The following is an 18,136-nucleotide window of genomic DNA, read 5'->3' on the forward strand; positions in this document are numbered from 1 at the left end:
CAGAAGCGACTCAGTTGTCCAGATCCACACCTTAAGCAAAAATGATATAGCACTGGGCTCACTGAGCAGATCTCACTGTCTTTCTAAAGACAGGCCATTCGACTAGAGCTGGTCTACATACTCCTTTTGGAAGGTACAAAGTTAAGCCAGTCGATAACCATCTTAAAAGCCCTGAACTAAAAAATTAACAAAACCCATCAGCTTTATTTCCCACTTTGGTACTGGAAATCAATTCAGCCATTATCCAGAACTTTATGTTTTGTAAAGATTATATACCATTCCTAGATTGTTTTCAAAGAGACAGCAAAAATACAGAACATAGAAACACTGACCTTGTTTCTTTTAACCCTTCTTTCTGAATGACTTCCAGTATTTGTTTTGCGGTCATTGGTGAGTTGGGGTACTTTTCCAATGCCTGAAAAGAAATAATAAATGTGTAAGTGATAAGACACAGCTGTTCTGTGAATCTGAAAGGTTATGCAATCATGCAGTTTTTATGTAGTCATTTGTGAAAGGCAGAGAACGGTAGTGTTGCAACCAGAGTCCTCTGTCTGTTAGAAGGCTACATACAATCCAGGAAAATGCAGCAAGACTAAGATTTACTTGCTGCTTTTGTGCATCATCTGCTACGTCTGCCTGGGAAAAATTCTTACCAGGTTCCAAATAAAAGACTTGAAACAGGGACCTAATTTTATGACACAACAATGGAGTTCCTCTCAGGCAGGAGGGAAAAAAAAAAAAAGGGAAGGAAAAAAAAAAAAAAAGAGACAGCTAGTCTTCTCTTTCGATTTTTGTTACTTTAGAACTATTTGAGGTCATTTGAATATTCTACATTTAGGTTTTGTCATGACCTCAGGAACGAAACTGGCAAAAACCTTCCATTTGTAGAGCAGGAACTACTGTGAGAATTGACTCAGATAGGCTTCAATTTTAAAATACTATTTGTTTCTAAAAACAATGAAAAATGAAGTAGTCAGAACAGTCACAGCACACAAGATGCTACATGACAGGGTGCAGTATTTTTTTTTCCAGTTCAGCTCAGTTTTCCACTCCTTTGCCTTTTCCAATTTAGCCCAAAGTAATCCACTCCTCTTTCCACGTACAACCATCTTGTACAGATTTTTCTGGTTTTCCACTTCCTTTTTGTCCCCATAAGTTTTAAGCTGCTAAACAAACAGCCACTCTTTTGCTCATGTAAAGTGCCAGACTGACAGGCCTGCAAAATAAAACCTTTCAATCAGCAGTAAAAGGGCCACGGCAATCAAGCTTCCCAGAGCATCTTGCTAACATCTCAGCCAGAACTTACGTTTCTACCCTAGGTAAATAAGAAATCAGTTTGGTCTCCAAATTCATCCAGTCCTGAGCATTTCTCCAGTAGTTACCAAATGATGGCAGTTGTGAAAGTACCTCCTACTGTTTGGATATCTGCCCACTAGGAACTAGAGACACCACCATGTCATATCATGCAAGTCATCAAACAGTGAAGGGTGCTAGCCAGGCTGTAATTCAAGCAGCTCACCTAAAGCCAACGCCTCACTACAACTTGAACAGCTCAGCCCTCTCCTGCCACTTTACAGTTCTGATTTGCTGCCTGTTCTTCCCTTTCGCAGCCAAAACACAGTTTACCAAATCCTTTGGTTCTTTATTACAGGTGAGCTTTCTACCCTTTGTCTTTCAGTTCCACGCAGGAAAATGCAGAAGTGAAGGCTGTGCTAGAAAGGTCTGGGAGCTGAACTGAGCTTATCTCATGTACATCAATAGGCAAGATTCAGAAGGGACTCATCAGGAAAGGAAAACCAAAATGTGATTTGAAAGGAGAAAGAAGAGTGAGTAGGAAAGAGTATGGCAATGAGTAAGGATGGAAGAAACTGCACAGAGCTGGAAAAAGGGCCATTGCACAGCAAGGGAAATGTTATGATGTATTAGTGACAGAACCACAATGACACACTGGAAAAATGACAATGTGTATGGAGAGTGAGACTAGTATGAGAAAAGATTAACAGTGTGATGAGACAAAAATGGAAACTTTAACCTTCGGAAAGAAGACAAAGGTAAAAAGACAATACACCAAAAGTAAAGGAAAAACAAAACAAAACAAAAACCCAAGAGAATGAAACTAAGAACATTCCAGAGGGCAAACTGGAAAGGACAGAAGAGGAAACTACACTGTACTGGACACGGCTATGAAGGAAACTGTGTGCACTTGAAAGTGGGGTTACTCACTGTGGAGGATTCCCTGTTTCTCTTCCTGAGTACAGGCCCCTCAGCACACCTGGGCAGCTCCTCCCTGCAATTAAGAAAATTTGGGTAGCCCTGTCCCCTTCTCTGTGACATCACATCCTACTCTATAAAGTCAGTAAAAATGCCAAGTATTACCACGTGAGTTTGACAATAATGGGAAGGAAACAATAAAGCTACGCAAACATCAGAAGTCACCCTGTTCTGGACAATGGGAGAAGGGAGAGCAGTTTGTGCTGAGGAAGCTGCACTGAACTGGTTGTGGAAACAATGGCCAGACATAGGGATATGGGAGATCATCTTCACCAAACAACAATGAAACCAACAATCAGGATGCATAACACCACTACAGAAAGTTTAATCAAACCCACAAGGCAGATTCAAATATCACAGTATGAAGTGAACACATTCAGGGTATAATGACCATCTGAAATGCAGAGTATGTTAGACAGGCTGAAAGTGCTGGAGCAAACAATTGCCCATTGTGTGTACTCATTTTACGCCGGACATGCAACGTGGGCTGCAGTTCATATACCCTATGAATTTAATTCTGTTCATCTAACCCTTTAAACCCTTTGAAGCCTGTGTTAAAGAACTGTTCATATCCTAACTGAAAAGCATTAATTCTCCAATTCAAACACTGCTTAAGTTAAAAATGCTGTTATTGTGTACCTGATTAAGTTTTCTTTATCAGAACAAAGACTAATTTAGCAGAGAACCTCAATAAAGATGTTTATTTCTGCCCCTCTCCAGATGCTGTCATTCATTGTGTCTCCCCTCCCCACTTATCACAGTAAGAAAATAAAAATAATTGCTTGTGAAAACATTTTAATGATAGTCTCAGTTTCTTCCCCCTTCTTATGGAAAAGAGCATCAGAATGTTATTTAAGAGTCTGTGAGATAATAAATACACTGAACTGATAATTGCACTAGTGTCTCTTGCCTCTGTATCTAAACATTAACACTGCTAAAAGCCCACAATCCCGTTTGCATTTCTAAGACTTAAAAAAATAATATTAGAAATTAAAACTAATTCCTAACTGTGCCTTAAGGCAAACTGAATACTAAAATGCAGTAGCACAGTTAAGTCATAAAGTTCTTGGTCATAAAAAGTAACACACATCAGAGGAGGAAGCCTTTATCTGTTTAAAATATCTTTATCCTTCCTCCTACTCCATCCACCAACACTTGTATCGTATATGACCAGTGATTAATAATGCTGAAATTAAAACATGCTAAAGTACTGTCATGAAGAGTATGACTGTTTCGATGTATTATCTTAAGAAGGACAAGGGCAGAAGAACGGTTTGCACTGACTGCAACCTCTATCACAGAGGATCAAATATGCTCGATTTATTCCTGCCATTCAACCACAGCCTTAAAAAGAGCCAGCCAATAAATAGCTGAGACAAATACCTTGATATCCATCAGGACAATCTGGAAGAGAACAGAAGTAGTCATTGCACTGAACACATTCTTGGTGTTCATTCAAACACTGGTTAATGGTTCAAAGAGAAGACCAAGAGATCCTACCAAGCACAGTGGAAATCAAACCTCCCAGCAAATGGTAGCAGCCTGACAAATTGTTAGGTTTGTATCACCTGCATGTATAAACCCACAGTTTCTGGGACATTAAATAATTACACAGATGCCACAAGCGCATACATTCCCAGTTTCATTGGACAAGTCATGTCAGTTATATGGGACAAGAAGAAATCCAAATTCCTTTTCTCACCATGGCATCTATCATCATCTGTCCATAAACAAGTGCTCGAAAAAATCAGTTGCCACACTCGGGAAAAAACACTTTCCAGTGAACCGTTGACAAGAATGCTCTAGAGCAGAGTCAAGACTGTCAGCTTTGCATAAGAGAAATCCTGAATGCTCTGCTCACCCCGAAAATCAGAGGAGAACCTCTATATAATTGATGGAATGATTAGTTCAATCTATATACACAGCCACTTGTGACTACCTGAATGCTCAATTGTTTGCATTTCAGCCACTAGGGGGAACACAAGCAGAAGGCCACTCAGGAGAAAGGCAACTCAGCAAGTCGGCCACTCAGGAGAAAGGCAACTCAGCAAGTCGGCCTTCTTGCCACCCACCAACATTCCTGCAGAAAGCGGGAAGCTTTGCCAGAGAAGTAGCCACTACTCCTGCAGTTATTACGCTGACAGAAAATGTTTCTTCCAAGAAAGAACCAAGAGTGGTGTGATAATGTGCTGTGGTCCAAAAGCAGCAGACAGATCAGGCTGGTGGGCTGACAGAGCACAGTTTGCAGGAACCAGCCAGAGCCTCTTGCATCTCTGGAAGGTGCCTGTGGTGATCTGGTCAAGCACCTGACAAAAATCTGGATTTTATCACGTCTGCTTGGTCAAACTATAGGCAGAGCTACTACTCACAAACTGAAGCAATTCTCTTTAGAACGTTATTTAAATAATTCAGGAGGAGAAAGAGAAACAGCACACAGTTATTGCCAGTGCTCCCACTCAACAGCTAAAATACAAGTCAGGCTGAACTGCATAATAGATAATCTTTACTGCCCAAAGACAGCAGGATGAATAAAAGAACAGAAAAATAACTTTCCTTCTCCTAAGCAGAAAATACATTATATTTTCTAGCCACCCATTACCAAATAAATGAATTGAAAGATGGAGTCTCAAACAGGGTACAAGAACAGCGTGCTGGAAAAAATCCAGCATTGTCTTTTCCAGCTGCTTGTGTGAGGTTAATAGAAGGACTGACTTCTATTGTGGGAAATGCCCCACTCGAATCTTTTGTATTCATTTTTGATTAACGGCTGTAGTCATCAGGGAATTATCAGCAGCCCAGTAAAAGTTCAAAGCCCTTTGTGTGAAGAAAGATGAGTAAATGGTTTGGAGAGGAGGGCAGGGTAGGGTAGAGAGTGGGGAAAGAAAGGAAGTTGTAGAGATGTATGAAGAGGAGAAAACAGCAAGATCGAGAGGAGGGAGGGTACGTGATATAGGAAAAAGCTAAAAGAGGGATGAAAATAAGCAGGGAAGATGCACTATAACCTATTTTAACATAAGTTCTCAAATAGATATTCATGGAGCTCTTGCTGATGGTAATTAAGAGAAAGGTAAAGAGTTGTTTCCTAGTACTAAAATATTAAAAGGAGTTCAAATGGGAGTAATAATTCTCCTGGTAGGACTTTTGTCTTTGAGCAGTTGCAGTTACAATAAGGAAGTTATAAAATCTGAGTAGAAGGAGGTGCATTTCATAAGACATGTCTTTCACAGTATGCTCCATGTTATGAATTTGTCTCTGTAATCCATGCATCACTGCAGATAAGAAAGAAAAGTAAAATCAAGAAACAAAAGGAACAAAGACATAACACAAACAAGAAAGCAACACGTAAAAATACCTAAACCTGCTGAAACACATAAAAAAAAGTTTTAACATCAGTTAAGTGTTAGTCCACTAGCAAGCATGCAGCTTTTTTAGGTGCAGGTCTACTGAACTGTAGAGCTCAAACGGTTTAAAATACCCTCAAAAAACATTTTTTCCCCAGGCCTCTTCCATTCAAAAGCACTTAACAGTTCCTTTAGCATGAACTAAGGGGAACAACTGGGAGAGCATTTCCTACAAGAGAATTTCTACTATAGAATTTGTTTGCAAGTCAGTCTGAAACCACCTAGCTTTGCTAACCTGCCAGACATGTAAGGTATTATCAATTATCAAATATTGAATTAAATAAAAGAGAAAGAAGCTGAATGGAGTTTTTTGTTCATTCCCTTAGTTTGATTGGCTGGTTTGAAGCTTGTTCTGAGATTTCTGGACACTCCTATTGTTCTTTCTTGAATGTATTTATAATGTCATATTTTAAACCGATAGAAAGGTAGCAACAGTGCTTTGGAAATTCCAGATAAACTGTACACTCGACATTTTGAATTCAAAAGAAATGTGATTACAATTCAGTTAAAATTAAATATACAATTGCGTTATTCTTTTAAAAGGCACAAGCTCTAGCAGCAACATCTTGCCATTGCTAGTGTCCTCATACATCACACCAGAAAACGTAAAGTTTTCAACCCTAAACAACTGACTTATAATAACTTATTGATCTGGTCTGACATACTGAAACAAAAGGAAAGGTTTGTATTTCTTTCCTTACTAATGCAATCAGCCTGTCTGAGCAACCAGGAACTTTCATTTATAGGCTCTGTCAGCACAGATCCATAAACACCTGGGTGACGGTAACAGGGTGAACCCAGTGAGCACACAGAATCCTATCAGATTTCTGTAAGATCAGGATCAAAGATACATACCCCAGTAAGCAGGATGTCAAACTTCCTACCCTGGTATGGGTTCAATTATTAGCAGCAGGAGTACTAGTGATTACTCCAGTTCAAGCGATGGAGCATCCAGATTCTCAGGATGACTCCTCAATTCTGACAGTGCAGTCCAGCCTCCAGACTTCTGGTTAGCCATGCAAGCCATACCTCTTCTCGCTTTCTATCACAATACTCCATTAACTCTTCCTCTGCCCAGCCTTTCTCTACTCTCAAAGTGATACTCTCATCTTTTGAGGTGTTGCAACACTTCTAACTTCCTTATCTCCCACCTTTCCCCATCCCTGCTGAAATACCTTTCTTCCCCAGTCCTTAGCACAGTACACTCCCACAATACATTCCTGCATCCCCTACCTCCTGAAATATCAGCACATCCGTACAGATGCGGTTCATGGACATGGGTTGCCCAAGCCCATGCTCAGGTACACAAGTGCTGCCTAGGTAGTCAATACTGAATACGTAGCTAGCAGCATGCCGTAGCTCTTAGATGCTGACAGGACAAATTCCACTGTGAACCTCCTGTGGCTTATAGACCATATTCTCTGCCTATTTAGTTTAGAGTAGAAGTTTCAATTTCTGTATCAGTGCAACCATCTGAAAAACATGGGTCAAAGCTGTTTACAACTATGAATCATTATTCAGAGAAGGGGCCAGGAGCAAAACACAGCTCTGCCACCCAAACACATTACTGAAATTCACAGTCATTCAGGGATCACACAGGCCATGATCCTGAAATGCCTTTAATTCCAGCAGGGATAAAAATTCCCCTTTGGCACCTACCCCTGTAGAAAATGAAGAGAGGCCATGCTTAGGTGACTGGAACTAATGGAGCAGAATGGATATGAGTGTTAAGTCAGCTGCCTTTATATTATGAATAACAGAGGAAAGAACTTCCACCAGTGTGAATACATATGTCACTGCTAAGGGAACAAGAAAAAAATATTAAGAAACACCAAACCCCAACCATATTTGCTTCCATATATGCTGTTTTCTCTATTGAAAGCTGACACAGATTTTTTTTTTTTTCTAAGACACTGGAAGGTTTGCTGTATAATTTATGTTTCAACATAACAACAACAAAAAAAAATATGAAGAGTAAAACTTCTCAGAAAAAACCAAAAAACAAAAAAAAAAAACACAACAACAAAGAGAATGGGTATGTGTTTGTGTTAAAAGCCTTCATCACTTAATTTCCTCAGGCAAATGTAATGTGTAAGGGTTACTTATGATGTGAGAAATAAAATTCCTACTGGCTACTCTCTAAATGTGCCAAATTTAACAGGAAGTGACAGTTATGCCAGTTTTCTTGCCATTGCTTTACTATCAGAGCTTATCTTGTTGGACAGTGTCCTATAGATATAAACCTAAGATTTCCAGAAGGAAAAAAAAAAAGCAAAACCAAAACAAACAAACAAAAAGGTGTGTGTGGGGAAAGCATAGCAGAACACAAAATATTTTAAACTATACATGCTACCTCAATATTCTTACATATTAGATTTGGCCATTATAAGTATTTCATATAGGTAAAAATCACTGACTAAGAAGGTCAGATAAGTTTCATGCTGCAGCTGACATTGACTCCATTGATGCACTGTGAACATATTTTACCAACCAAAAAGCACTTCTATTTATATTACTAAAATATGTTTTACGACAGCAAACATAAAAATAAAACTGTAAAAATTATACTTCCATTTTAATTCTCTCAGATAGATGGTAGAAAACTACCTCATGAAATTTACAGCACATTTGGATGCTTAGATGAAAAGCCAGCATAAGTCACATTGATCCTCTTAACCTCACAAGGGAAGTCCATAAACTTCACAATTCAGTTGTTTATTCCTCACTCAGAGGATGATACGCAGCATCAACTCCCTTCAAATTAATAAGAAAGCTGAGATGCAGAAAATTACTAAGCATATTTCTTAGTAATTTTATCCCAGAAGGACCAGAATGTGTCTAGCGCATGGAAAACCTGGAAAGAAATTCCTGAGAGGTGTACAGTAAGTGATAAAGCTGGAAAAATTAAAAGTCCCTTTCAATCATAGACACAACAAAAAGCCACGTTCAGTTCCTTGAGCCCACCTGTTCAAGCACTGGAGGCAAAATGGAAAACAGAAATCTCCACAAAATTAAAAATTATTAAATCTTTGGGTTTGGTCTGCGGTTTGGTGGTTGCTTTTTGTTTTGGTTTGGTTTTGTTTGGTTATGTGGGTTTTTTTTTGTTTTGCTTGGTTTTGGTTTTGACGGGGGTGGGGGGGGCGGGGTAGCATTGTTTGTTGTTTTAAATAGGAGACTTATTCTTTTTTTGTCAGAACAGACAACACAAAAGAGTCTTGAGAGTCTTTGGGTGTTATGCAGTTTCTTCCTTCCAAACCTTGCACAATTATTTCACATCAGTTTTCATTAGTCTGAATCATGACATCATTGTGTACAGAAGAGAGTTCACTGGCACAATCCAGATCTACTGCTTAAATTGTTCTGAGAGCAGATACGATAAGTCATGGTTTTGAACTAAAGAAATACAGCCTTCTCATAGAATGTGCAAAGAGAGAATTCTTTTGTTAGCTGTCAGTGGGATTTTGCTATCTCTGTTAAATATATAATGGTTAGTGTCATAACAAAGATCAGCCATCGTGTTACGGCATTTATCTTCACGAGTGAAAAGAGGACGGGCTACTGTGATTTATTCCGTCTCTCCTCATGAGACGATTAATGTCATAAGAGATTAGTTTTCAGTACTGACTTGTACACAGAATAAAATACAGGGCTGGAGTGGGATGCTAGGCAGTTTTAATTGCCACAAGTTTGGAAGCCCACATTACTTACAGATGGTGCAGTTGACAATTACTCATCTAAGATTTTCAAAAATAGGAAAAAATTTTGCGGTTCACTAACTCATATCCATTTTGTGTCATTTATTTGTTCAGCCCTTCTTATTAGTCTTTCCACACAGTCCTTTCCTGCATCTCATCACCTAAGTCCACCCACACTTGCCATGTTAAATACACCATTTATTACAGAACTGAAGTCCATACCGGTGGTTTATAGTGGTATCTGGTAGCATCTGTTGAAAGCTTTGAAAAATGCACTATTTAACAACTATTACTAATAAACATTCATCACAATACAGGCAGATTAGAAAGAACATATAATGGCTCTGTATCTGTGTTTGTATTCATACATAAATACATAAACAAAACTCAGGATAGAAGAAGCAGCTTTCTTCAAGTTTTGAGAAAAGCTACACACTCACTTCTTCCCAGGGACCTTATAAAATAATCTGACTACGCTAAATTTAAGTTAATAATCTTTCAAAATCCTATCACTTTGGAGAAATGCACAGAATATTTTGTTTACATGGTCCCCACTCCTTCTTATGAAAAAAAAAAATACTTCAGATAATACTGTGGTGAAAAAAAAAAAAAACAACATGGCAAGCTCTGTTAAAATTATTTTTTGCCCAAAATGGAATATGAATTTTATTTTCTTAAATTCTCTTTTTCTGGACACTGCTAAATCATTTCAAGCTAGATAAACTTTAATCATCAATATGAGAGTTTCTGTTAAAAACAGCAATTCTTTACCATCGGTTTACATCAGATAGAACACATTATTAAAAAACTCTCACCACAAAGCATTATCTTTATCTAGGCTTCTCAAGTATTGACTTAAACATTTTTATCAGGCTGTTAATCACATCCACATATAATGTGATCAGAAACTGAGACCAACCCGGTAACAGGGCAACAGTATGGCAGGGAAGAAGTATCACGAAAGCTAAGGACATTTCTTATTGATGGTAAGTGGATAGGAGAGAAAAATCAATGGGTCCTCATCAGTACAACTGTCTACCAGCTGGATGGTGATTTTCCCTGCAGATTTAAACCAACAGGAGCAATCACTTGGCACAGGTAAACAAATTCAATGGGTCCTCCAGCCTATAAAGATCAACTATGACTTCAAAACTGGAGATCGTAAGGAAACAAAATGATAAATGTTAAACTAACAGTTTGTAATGAGATCTCAAACCAAAAACGTAGAACCTATTCTCTCCCTTGTAGGAAAAACCCGAAAATGTTCAGGGTAATCTGGAATTGCTGTGGAGGCTCCAAACTCCTGACGATGCTTGAAGGCATTATTCTGAGGTACAAGACTGCTCCAAGTCACCCTGAACAAGCACTGATCAGGTTACAGTGAGAAATGACCAATAGCCATGCACATCATGCAACTACCATCACTGAACTCCAGAATCACAATGAAGTAATTGGGCAACAGAGCGGAATCACAGAGGAATTTGTAAGAGAACATGAATACAGAGACTTCTCATAAAGCTAGGCTTCCTGTTTGAGACAATCTTCTATTTTTAAGGATCTTTAATATCACAGCATATTTCTTGTCGTAAGACTCCTCACTATACACTGAACAGATTCAATGGTTACCCATCAGGACAGTAACTGTAACCCAAGAAAAGTAAACCAGGATAGAGGAAAACATGGCAGTCATGGTTTTTATTCTTTTTCTGTGAGTACCAACATAAACACACATGAAGATCAGAGTTTTCCCAAAGTCACATCATCTCAGCAAGTGTAGCAGTAAAAATTGTCAGCTCCTAGGAAGTGCTACTGGCAAATAAATTCAATGTCCATGGAGTTTAGAAACATTGTTTTACATTTAATATTTTAGGAGTTGATAATAATACATGTTTTAGCTACATCTTCCATTTCCCTCCAAAAACAGCTAGCAATAAGTGAACAGAAAAATGAAAACTGTTTTACTGAAAAATTACACTGCATCAACTTGGGCTTCCAATGTAACTACTGAAATCATACTGTACCTTTGAAACAATGATAACTAGTAATGAAATTAACCTTATAGTCTAAATCCAGAAATGCAATCTTCCTTTAATCATGCCAGACAATGTCATTCAAAGACATAAAATTATACTTAGGAAATTTACATGCTATATCCTCTGAGGTTAAAACAAAAATAAACCAAGGTGTCCAAAATCATAACAAGGAAACTACCACAGTCTTATATTCAAGCATCACATCAAACAGACTTTTAGACATGGAATGCTGGGAGATACATATTTTTTGCTGCTCTAGAAATAACCTGGGCAAGATAATTTGAAACCAATTTTCAAAATTCCAATAGGAGATCTTACTACCAAACGGATGAGGGAGTATTTCAGAAGACTAATTGGTCTTTTCAATTATTTCAAAGGGATTACTTATAATTTCAACAATACTCTTTTGGCTGAGATTTTGTTCTAAAAAGAAACAGAATGCAACATAATCAAAACATAGTATTTCATTTCCAAGACAAATGCCCTGTCTTTTACAGAGGAGAGAAGACAGAATTTTTTTCATCTTGGTGTTTCATTGTGATCCTTATATACCAACATTTGAGAAGAATCCAAACTGTAAAGATGAAGATTTGGGGACTTCAGCTGGTTATGTAATTAAGTGAAGTGGTAGCTAAATAAATAAATAAACAAATTAAACGGAATTTTACCCAAGAATTCAGAAGGTGGTTTTTTTTCCCCATTTCTTTCATTGTCAGTCAAAGATTTTTTTTTTCTTCCCTTCAGTATATTTCTCATTGGTACAAGAACATCTCCATCCTTTCTTCACTGCTTCCCAATGCAGCACTACCATTTTTCTCCCCAGGATTACATCAGTATCACCCAGGCACACACTCTTTGCACCACATGACATGCCAGCAGACATAAACCCTGTTTCATTCTCTTCTACTAATCCCAGAAAATGTATGCAAGTACTAAAAGTAATAAGCTTCATAACTATTATTATGTATGTATGTAGCACTTAAACCCTCATTTTTTTCAGAATATTAATCTTCAGAATGCTTTCCCCAGATCCCTTCCCTCCCCCTTCACACCCATATTTTTCTATAAAATTAAGTCCAACATTTAACAACACTTTAACTAACACGTGAAGCTTCTTGCCATTATAGCTCTAAGAATGCTGATAATGGCAAACAGGCGCAGTGATTTTTTTTTTTAAACCTCTTATTCTCTTTGCAGCTCTTCTAGAAGCATTTCCCAAGCACCACGCATATATACCAACCTCAGTTATCTAGGCAGCCATTTTTGTAGATCTTGCTCAGAATGAAGACAGGAACATTATTTTACTTTATTTCACATTACCTTAAATAGCTTGAAACATTCTCCTGCAGCTCAGACACTGATATAATGAGTTAGTGCATGAAAATTACAGTATGAAACTGAGTCTGTCCTCATTAAGGACAGTTAAAATTGACTACACAGAGATTTTAATTTTTTGTTGTTTTTTAATTTAACAGAAGTGTTAAAGACTTTGAGAATTATAGTAAGATTAGAATGTTTTGATTATTTGTCAAACAATCTATCTCCAAGCAAAGGAGGTAACCCTACAAATTAATGGAGACAAAAGTGTTCTCTTTTGCAATGTATCAATTATTTCATTAGACATCAATCTATAAAAATTTCTAACAGGTCTCTGAAAAAAAGATAAATCCCATTTCGACCAAACTAATTTGAAATACTAAGATAACCTTGGGGTTTTTTTTTTTGGCTTGTTGGTCATTCTTTCTAAGCAGATTAAAAGATGATAAGGCAATGATCTAACTTCCAAAATCTATATAAAACATCCTTGATCTATTGCTTTGACTCTATTAGTCCAAAACTTTTTCTAGTTTCCCATCTTCTATTGAAGTTTTCAATCCATAGTTCATGGACTAGTTGAAAGACCACCTTTTCGGAGTCGATGAAATACAATAGCTCAAATAATAGCTCAGATGCAGTTTTATCCTCAAGGCCCTTGACTCTGCCCACAGTTCTTATTGTTTATCTCTTGCACTGTACCCTGCACCCTTCAGTCAATGAAACATCTGTTTGTTCACTTCTCCCACGTTTATGGTCTGTTTCATTGCAAAACTTCCCAGATAGCAAAGTTCTGCAGTCTCCTCCTCAAGTGCCACTGCTGCTGTGGGCCTGGAGGCTGAATTAACAGCCCATAATGGTTACAGTGAACATCAAACACTTACTGTGAAGGGCTGATCACAGCACACTTACCAAGAAGTTCCTGTGGAGGTAACAATCATCAGCAATGCATATGTACGACATGCAGTAACTTGCATGGCCAGACTGATAAAAATCTCCAAATTTACCTTGTGAAGCCCCAGTCCCCTAGTTCTTAAGTGTTTTTACAATGCTAAAGAAGAGCGTATTTTAACATCTCAAACATTCAGTGAGGCTTACCATCATTGGAATATTGTGTCACAAAGAGCTGGAAAAGATCCTTCTCTATAAGATAACTACAGTATTCAAGGTAGCTTAGAGCAGTAACTCAATTTTCCTTCAGTGGATGCTCTTTGGGGGCTGATCCCATGCTCTAGAAACCACAGTATTTACTATGAGATGTTTACTAAGGATAAGGAGCATCAGTCTAAGACAAAGACATAGGATTGGTTATCATTGACAAGTTCCACTCAGATGGGTAGCTCTCATTCCAAAAGCAATAGGGGAGACTGGCCATGAGTCAGTTGATTCCTGACTGGAGGAACAGCATTTTAGCACGAACAATCCATTTGCAAGATGAAACAACCACACAATTGGACCAACCCAAAAGCTGGGAGCAGTGTCCATTTCTTGCTATTACTGTCTACCCAAGGGATGCTGGCGCTCATTCTGGGCAGACCAAATGTCCCAGGCATGTAGACTTGTTTCTATTGTTCTCCCAGTCAGTCTCACAGGGCTGTAACCCAATATATATCTCTCTAAGATTTGGGCTGCTAAGTCAGGAATTTGAGGGACACATCAAAACCTGTGATCCTTCTGTCTTCCATCAAATATTTCCTACTGGGATATCGAACAAAAAGCACTTGAGCTATTGCCCAGAAGGCCATTGTTGTAACTGCGATCTATAGTCAAAGTCTCCAGTTACACAGATGTACTGGGCAGGGTGAAGTAAAACATCATGAGAATCTCCGTGATTATTTGAAAAGATTAGTAGCCTAATAAAAGACAGTTCATGCTCTATACCACCACTTCCCTTCCTTTTTCACAATCTGGCTTGATGGACCCAAGCACTTGCTGAATTGTCCAGCCATTATGCTGACATGTGCTTAACGGAGAGGAGATGTTTAGTAATGCAACTTGACAGCACATCCCAGGAACAGGGCAAAAGGAAGACAACCAACCTGTTAGAACACAAGTTAGTTAAGATTGTGTAATATTTACAGAGAAGGGTCCTCAATGTAGCAAAATTGGCTACATGGATTTTTTTCTTATTCTTGGCCAAAAACAAAACAAAACAACCTGTTTCAAACCAAGAGACCTCAGTGCAAGAACAAACCAGGCAAATGCTTGGTAGTCCCTGATATCTTCAGGAAGGAACAAACTTGTGGTGCCATGGGTCTCCTTGAAACCAGTAACAAAAAGGTTATTAACATATCTGCAGTAGTAACTTCTTTGAAAATGTCTTCAACAGTGATTTACTGAACTTTTTCCACAGCTAGACAGTAAACCCCACTATGTTATTATACCTTTTTTTTTTTAAAACAGATGAGTGCTTGCAAGATGTCTCAAAAACCTGCATTATGAATGAAACAAACTCTAAAATAATTAGAATGCACTAAGCACTGCTGTTCTAAGTACAAACCTGCTGCAGCATTGCTACATCAAACTGCCAAAAAAAGCCTCAAAAAAGCAGACAATGTGAATGAGCACCATTACATGGATATAGGATTCTCAATCTGTACAAGAAAACTAATGTTTTCTGTCTAGTCACTGTCAGGAAAAAAAAAAAAAAAAGAGGCAATGATGCATTTGAATCTAAATCATGTCCATTACACAACTTTTCATAACCATTTTATTCTAGTAGTTCTCCCATTTTTTTAACAGGTTGTGAAATACCACAAGACGACCAGATTCTGGCAAAGGACAGAGAAGTTCTCACTCCTACGGATAGTGAAAGTTACCAAGTGATTTTATTGATTTCACAAAACTAAGACTAATCTGGGGCTTATGACTTAATTTCAAGCCTAAACAGACAAGATGACCTTGAGGCCATTTCCAACTTCACCTTCTATGATTATCAGTTGTATGATTATCCAAGTAATGCTCTAACTAAGATGTTTTTCCAACTCTAAACACTGAATTCCAAAGAGGTTCTCATTGGTCTTACCTGTCTAGAATTTCTAAACAACAGAAACACCAAAGAAGCTGGTGTGATCGGAGAGTGTCATGATTTTGAGATAGCTGCCAGAAACTTGGTCCAGAGAATGACAGCAGGCTATGGTCAATAACGGGCTATTTTCTCCCACTATCCTTGCAGACAGGCGTAATGAAACAGGATGTCATATGCGTCTTTTAAATAGCAATGCCAACAGATATCACAGCAGCTGGTGGATAACTTGGAATTTTGAGACCTAAAAAGAATTAACTTTTATCCAAAAATAGACATCAGTAGATGTATTGAAACATTTGGAACTGAAAGAAAGAGAATCAAAAAAGAAAGTTATCACTTCATGAAGGATGAAGTGAAGTACTTCGGCAATACACTGAGAGTGGTAGAGCCTCATCTTATATAAAGAAGTTTCAAGTTGCAAAGGCAAGAACAAATCATATGAGACATGAAGACTGACTAGGATTTACTACTCCATGGACATTCCACCAGGCAACTCATCAACTATAGTGAATCACTACACACAGTTAGGCAAGTACTCCGGGCTGCTAAGAGTCAGCTGAAATGGAGTAAAACTTTGACCTTAAAATGGTTGATGAATACTTTGGTTAAGGCTCTTTTCCTTCTCTAGACATCAAGTTATACAAGAAGCTAACCAGGATAAAACAACAGAAACCCTGACTAGAATGACTACTTCACTAAATTCCTGATGTTATCTATACTTAACAAAGATCGTAACAGGAAAGAGAGAAAATAGTTTAGACATTAAGTCCTCCAAAACATTTAATCTTTTATACTAGTTCAAGATGGCTGTCTCTCAAGGAACACTTCTGAAGTTGTAGATGTTTAGAAAATGTTATCTGTAGGTTAGCTGCATCCTCTAGAGCATACTCTGTCTCCACAGGATAATGATCTCTAGAGCTGAGCTTCTACAAGCAGCAAGGAGATTCTCATCACCACAGGTTCAACTAGACCAATCTATGCATAACGAGGACAAGTTGTAAAACAGAGTATGTAACGTGTGCCTTCTAGATAAACTACTTTCTGATGCTCCAAAATCATGAACGACAATCTAGGACATGACCTGCAAAGTCTTCTACAGAGAACTATAGCCGGATTCTCTTAATGAGTCTGTGAATGCCCCTGTAGATTCCAGAGCACAGACTGAACTGTGGTTGCTGATCCTGGCATAGGTTGTCAGATAGAAACCAAATTCAATACTATACTACAAAACAAGTCTCCTCAGACACCTGCAGTACAGGATGTCACTTCAGACTCATAACCTGCAATGTAACAGCTAGATCCCATATGTTAAAAACCTCATCTAAAAGGTTCTCTGATATTGATGAAAGCTACATGCCAGGTTCCTCAGAGACTTTGTCCTGCTGAGCTCAAGTCATTAAAGAGAGCTGAAATCTTAACATTCAAACAACGAAAACATCAGGTCACCTCTGCGTCCCACCCCCCCCGCCCCCCAGTTTTCTGTTCCAATGCCAGAAACGCCAGCACTTGTTGAAACCAAAGTGAATGGTGCTGCTTCCTTTTTGTTGAAATTCTTTAAACTTTTTAGTGCAAGTATCATGGCATATAGCTGAGAGCGAGTAGAATGGGAAGAGGTATTTGCGCAAGAGATGGTTAAGAGGATATCATTGCTATGAGAAATCTTACAGAATGTCACATGGATACACAAAATGGATTTGTGTTTCTCTTTGAATCTGAGAGATTTCTTTTAACATTGTATTTCTTCAGTGGTCTCGCTCCACCTCCAACACCAAGTGCTGTCCCCGACCAAAATCAGTGCATGGACAGCAAAGAGGCTCTAGGAAGAAGGCATACACTGCCAGATGGCTTATTAACTGTCTCCTGATACCCATGTCTGTGCTAAAGTACTACAGTCATAAGGGGATATATTCAGGTAGTGGTCTGCTTAACATAAGATATTCAGAGAGATGTAGGTGATCCCTTCAAAAATAAGATTAGCTGCAGGTAAGAAGGCACCTCTCTACCATTTTTACATTTCCAGCAGGTACATCTCCTCCCAAAAAAGTAACTCCAGTGACAAGAAACTACCTAGCAGGACTTCGCAAAGACAGAGCAGTCTCAGAGTGGCAGTACATCAACAATCTGCATTTCTTCAGGGAGGGTGACTGTCATTCAAAGTTGATAAGAGATAAAACAGGCCACTTACAGCCAATCTGTTGTCCTTGAGCAGCATGGGGATTTGCTACCTGAACTAACAGGATAAGCAAATGAGCTGAACCATGATGTGTTGCTTAGAGCTGGCTCTGTTCCAGGTTGTGCTTCTGCCTTTGTACTGGAAGCTGACTGTTCCAGAGTGAAGGCTAAAATATTTGATTCCTTCAGTCTGTTAAGTTCATCAAAAGGAGGATTTGGTCA

At 38.4% G+C, this 18,136-nt stretch overlaps 1 protein-coding gene across 1 annotated transcript in view; it reads right to left on the minus strand.

Annotated features, from left to right (window-relative positions):
* Positions 1-18,136, minus strand: part of ASXL3 (ASXL transcriptional regulator 3) — a 131,412-nt gene that overhangs the window by 106,317 nt on the left and 6,959 nt on the right. The window contains exon 2 of the mRNA XM_065830325.2: positions 333-415. Coding sequence (XP_065686397.1) covers positions 333-415 — 83 coding nt within the window. The remainder of the gene's footprint in view (positions 1-332; positions 416-18,136) is intronic.

Source organism: Patagioenas fasciata, chromosome 2 (assembly GCF_037038585.1).
Source record: "Patagioenas fasciata isolate bPatFas1 chromosome 2, bPatFas1.hap1, whole genome shotgun sequence".
Lineage (NCBI taxonomy): Eukaryota > Metazoa > Chordata > Aves > Columbiformes > Columbidae > Patagioenas > Patagioenas fasciata.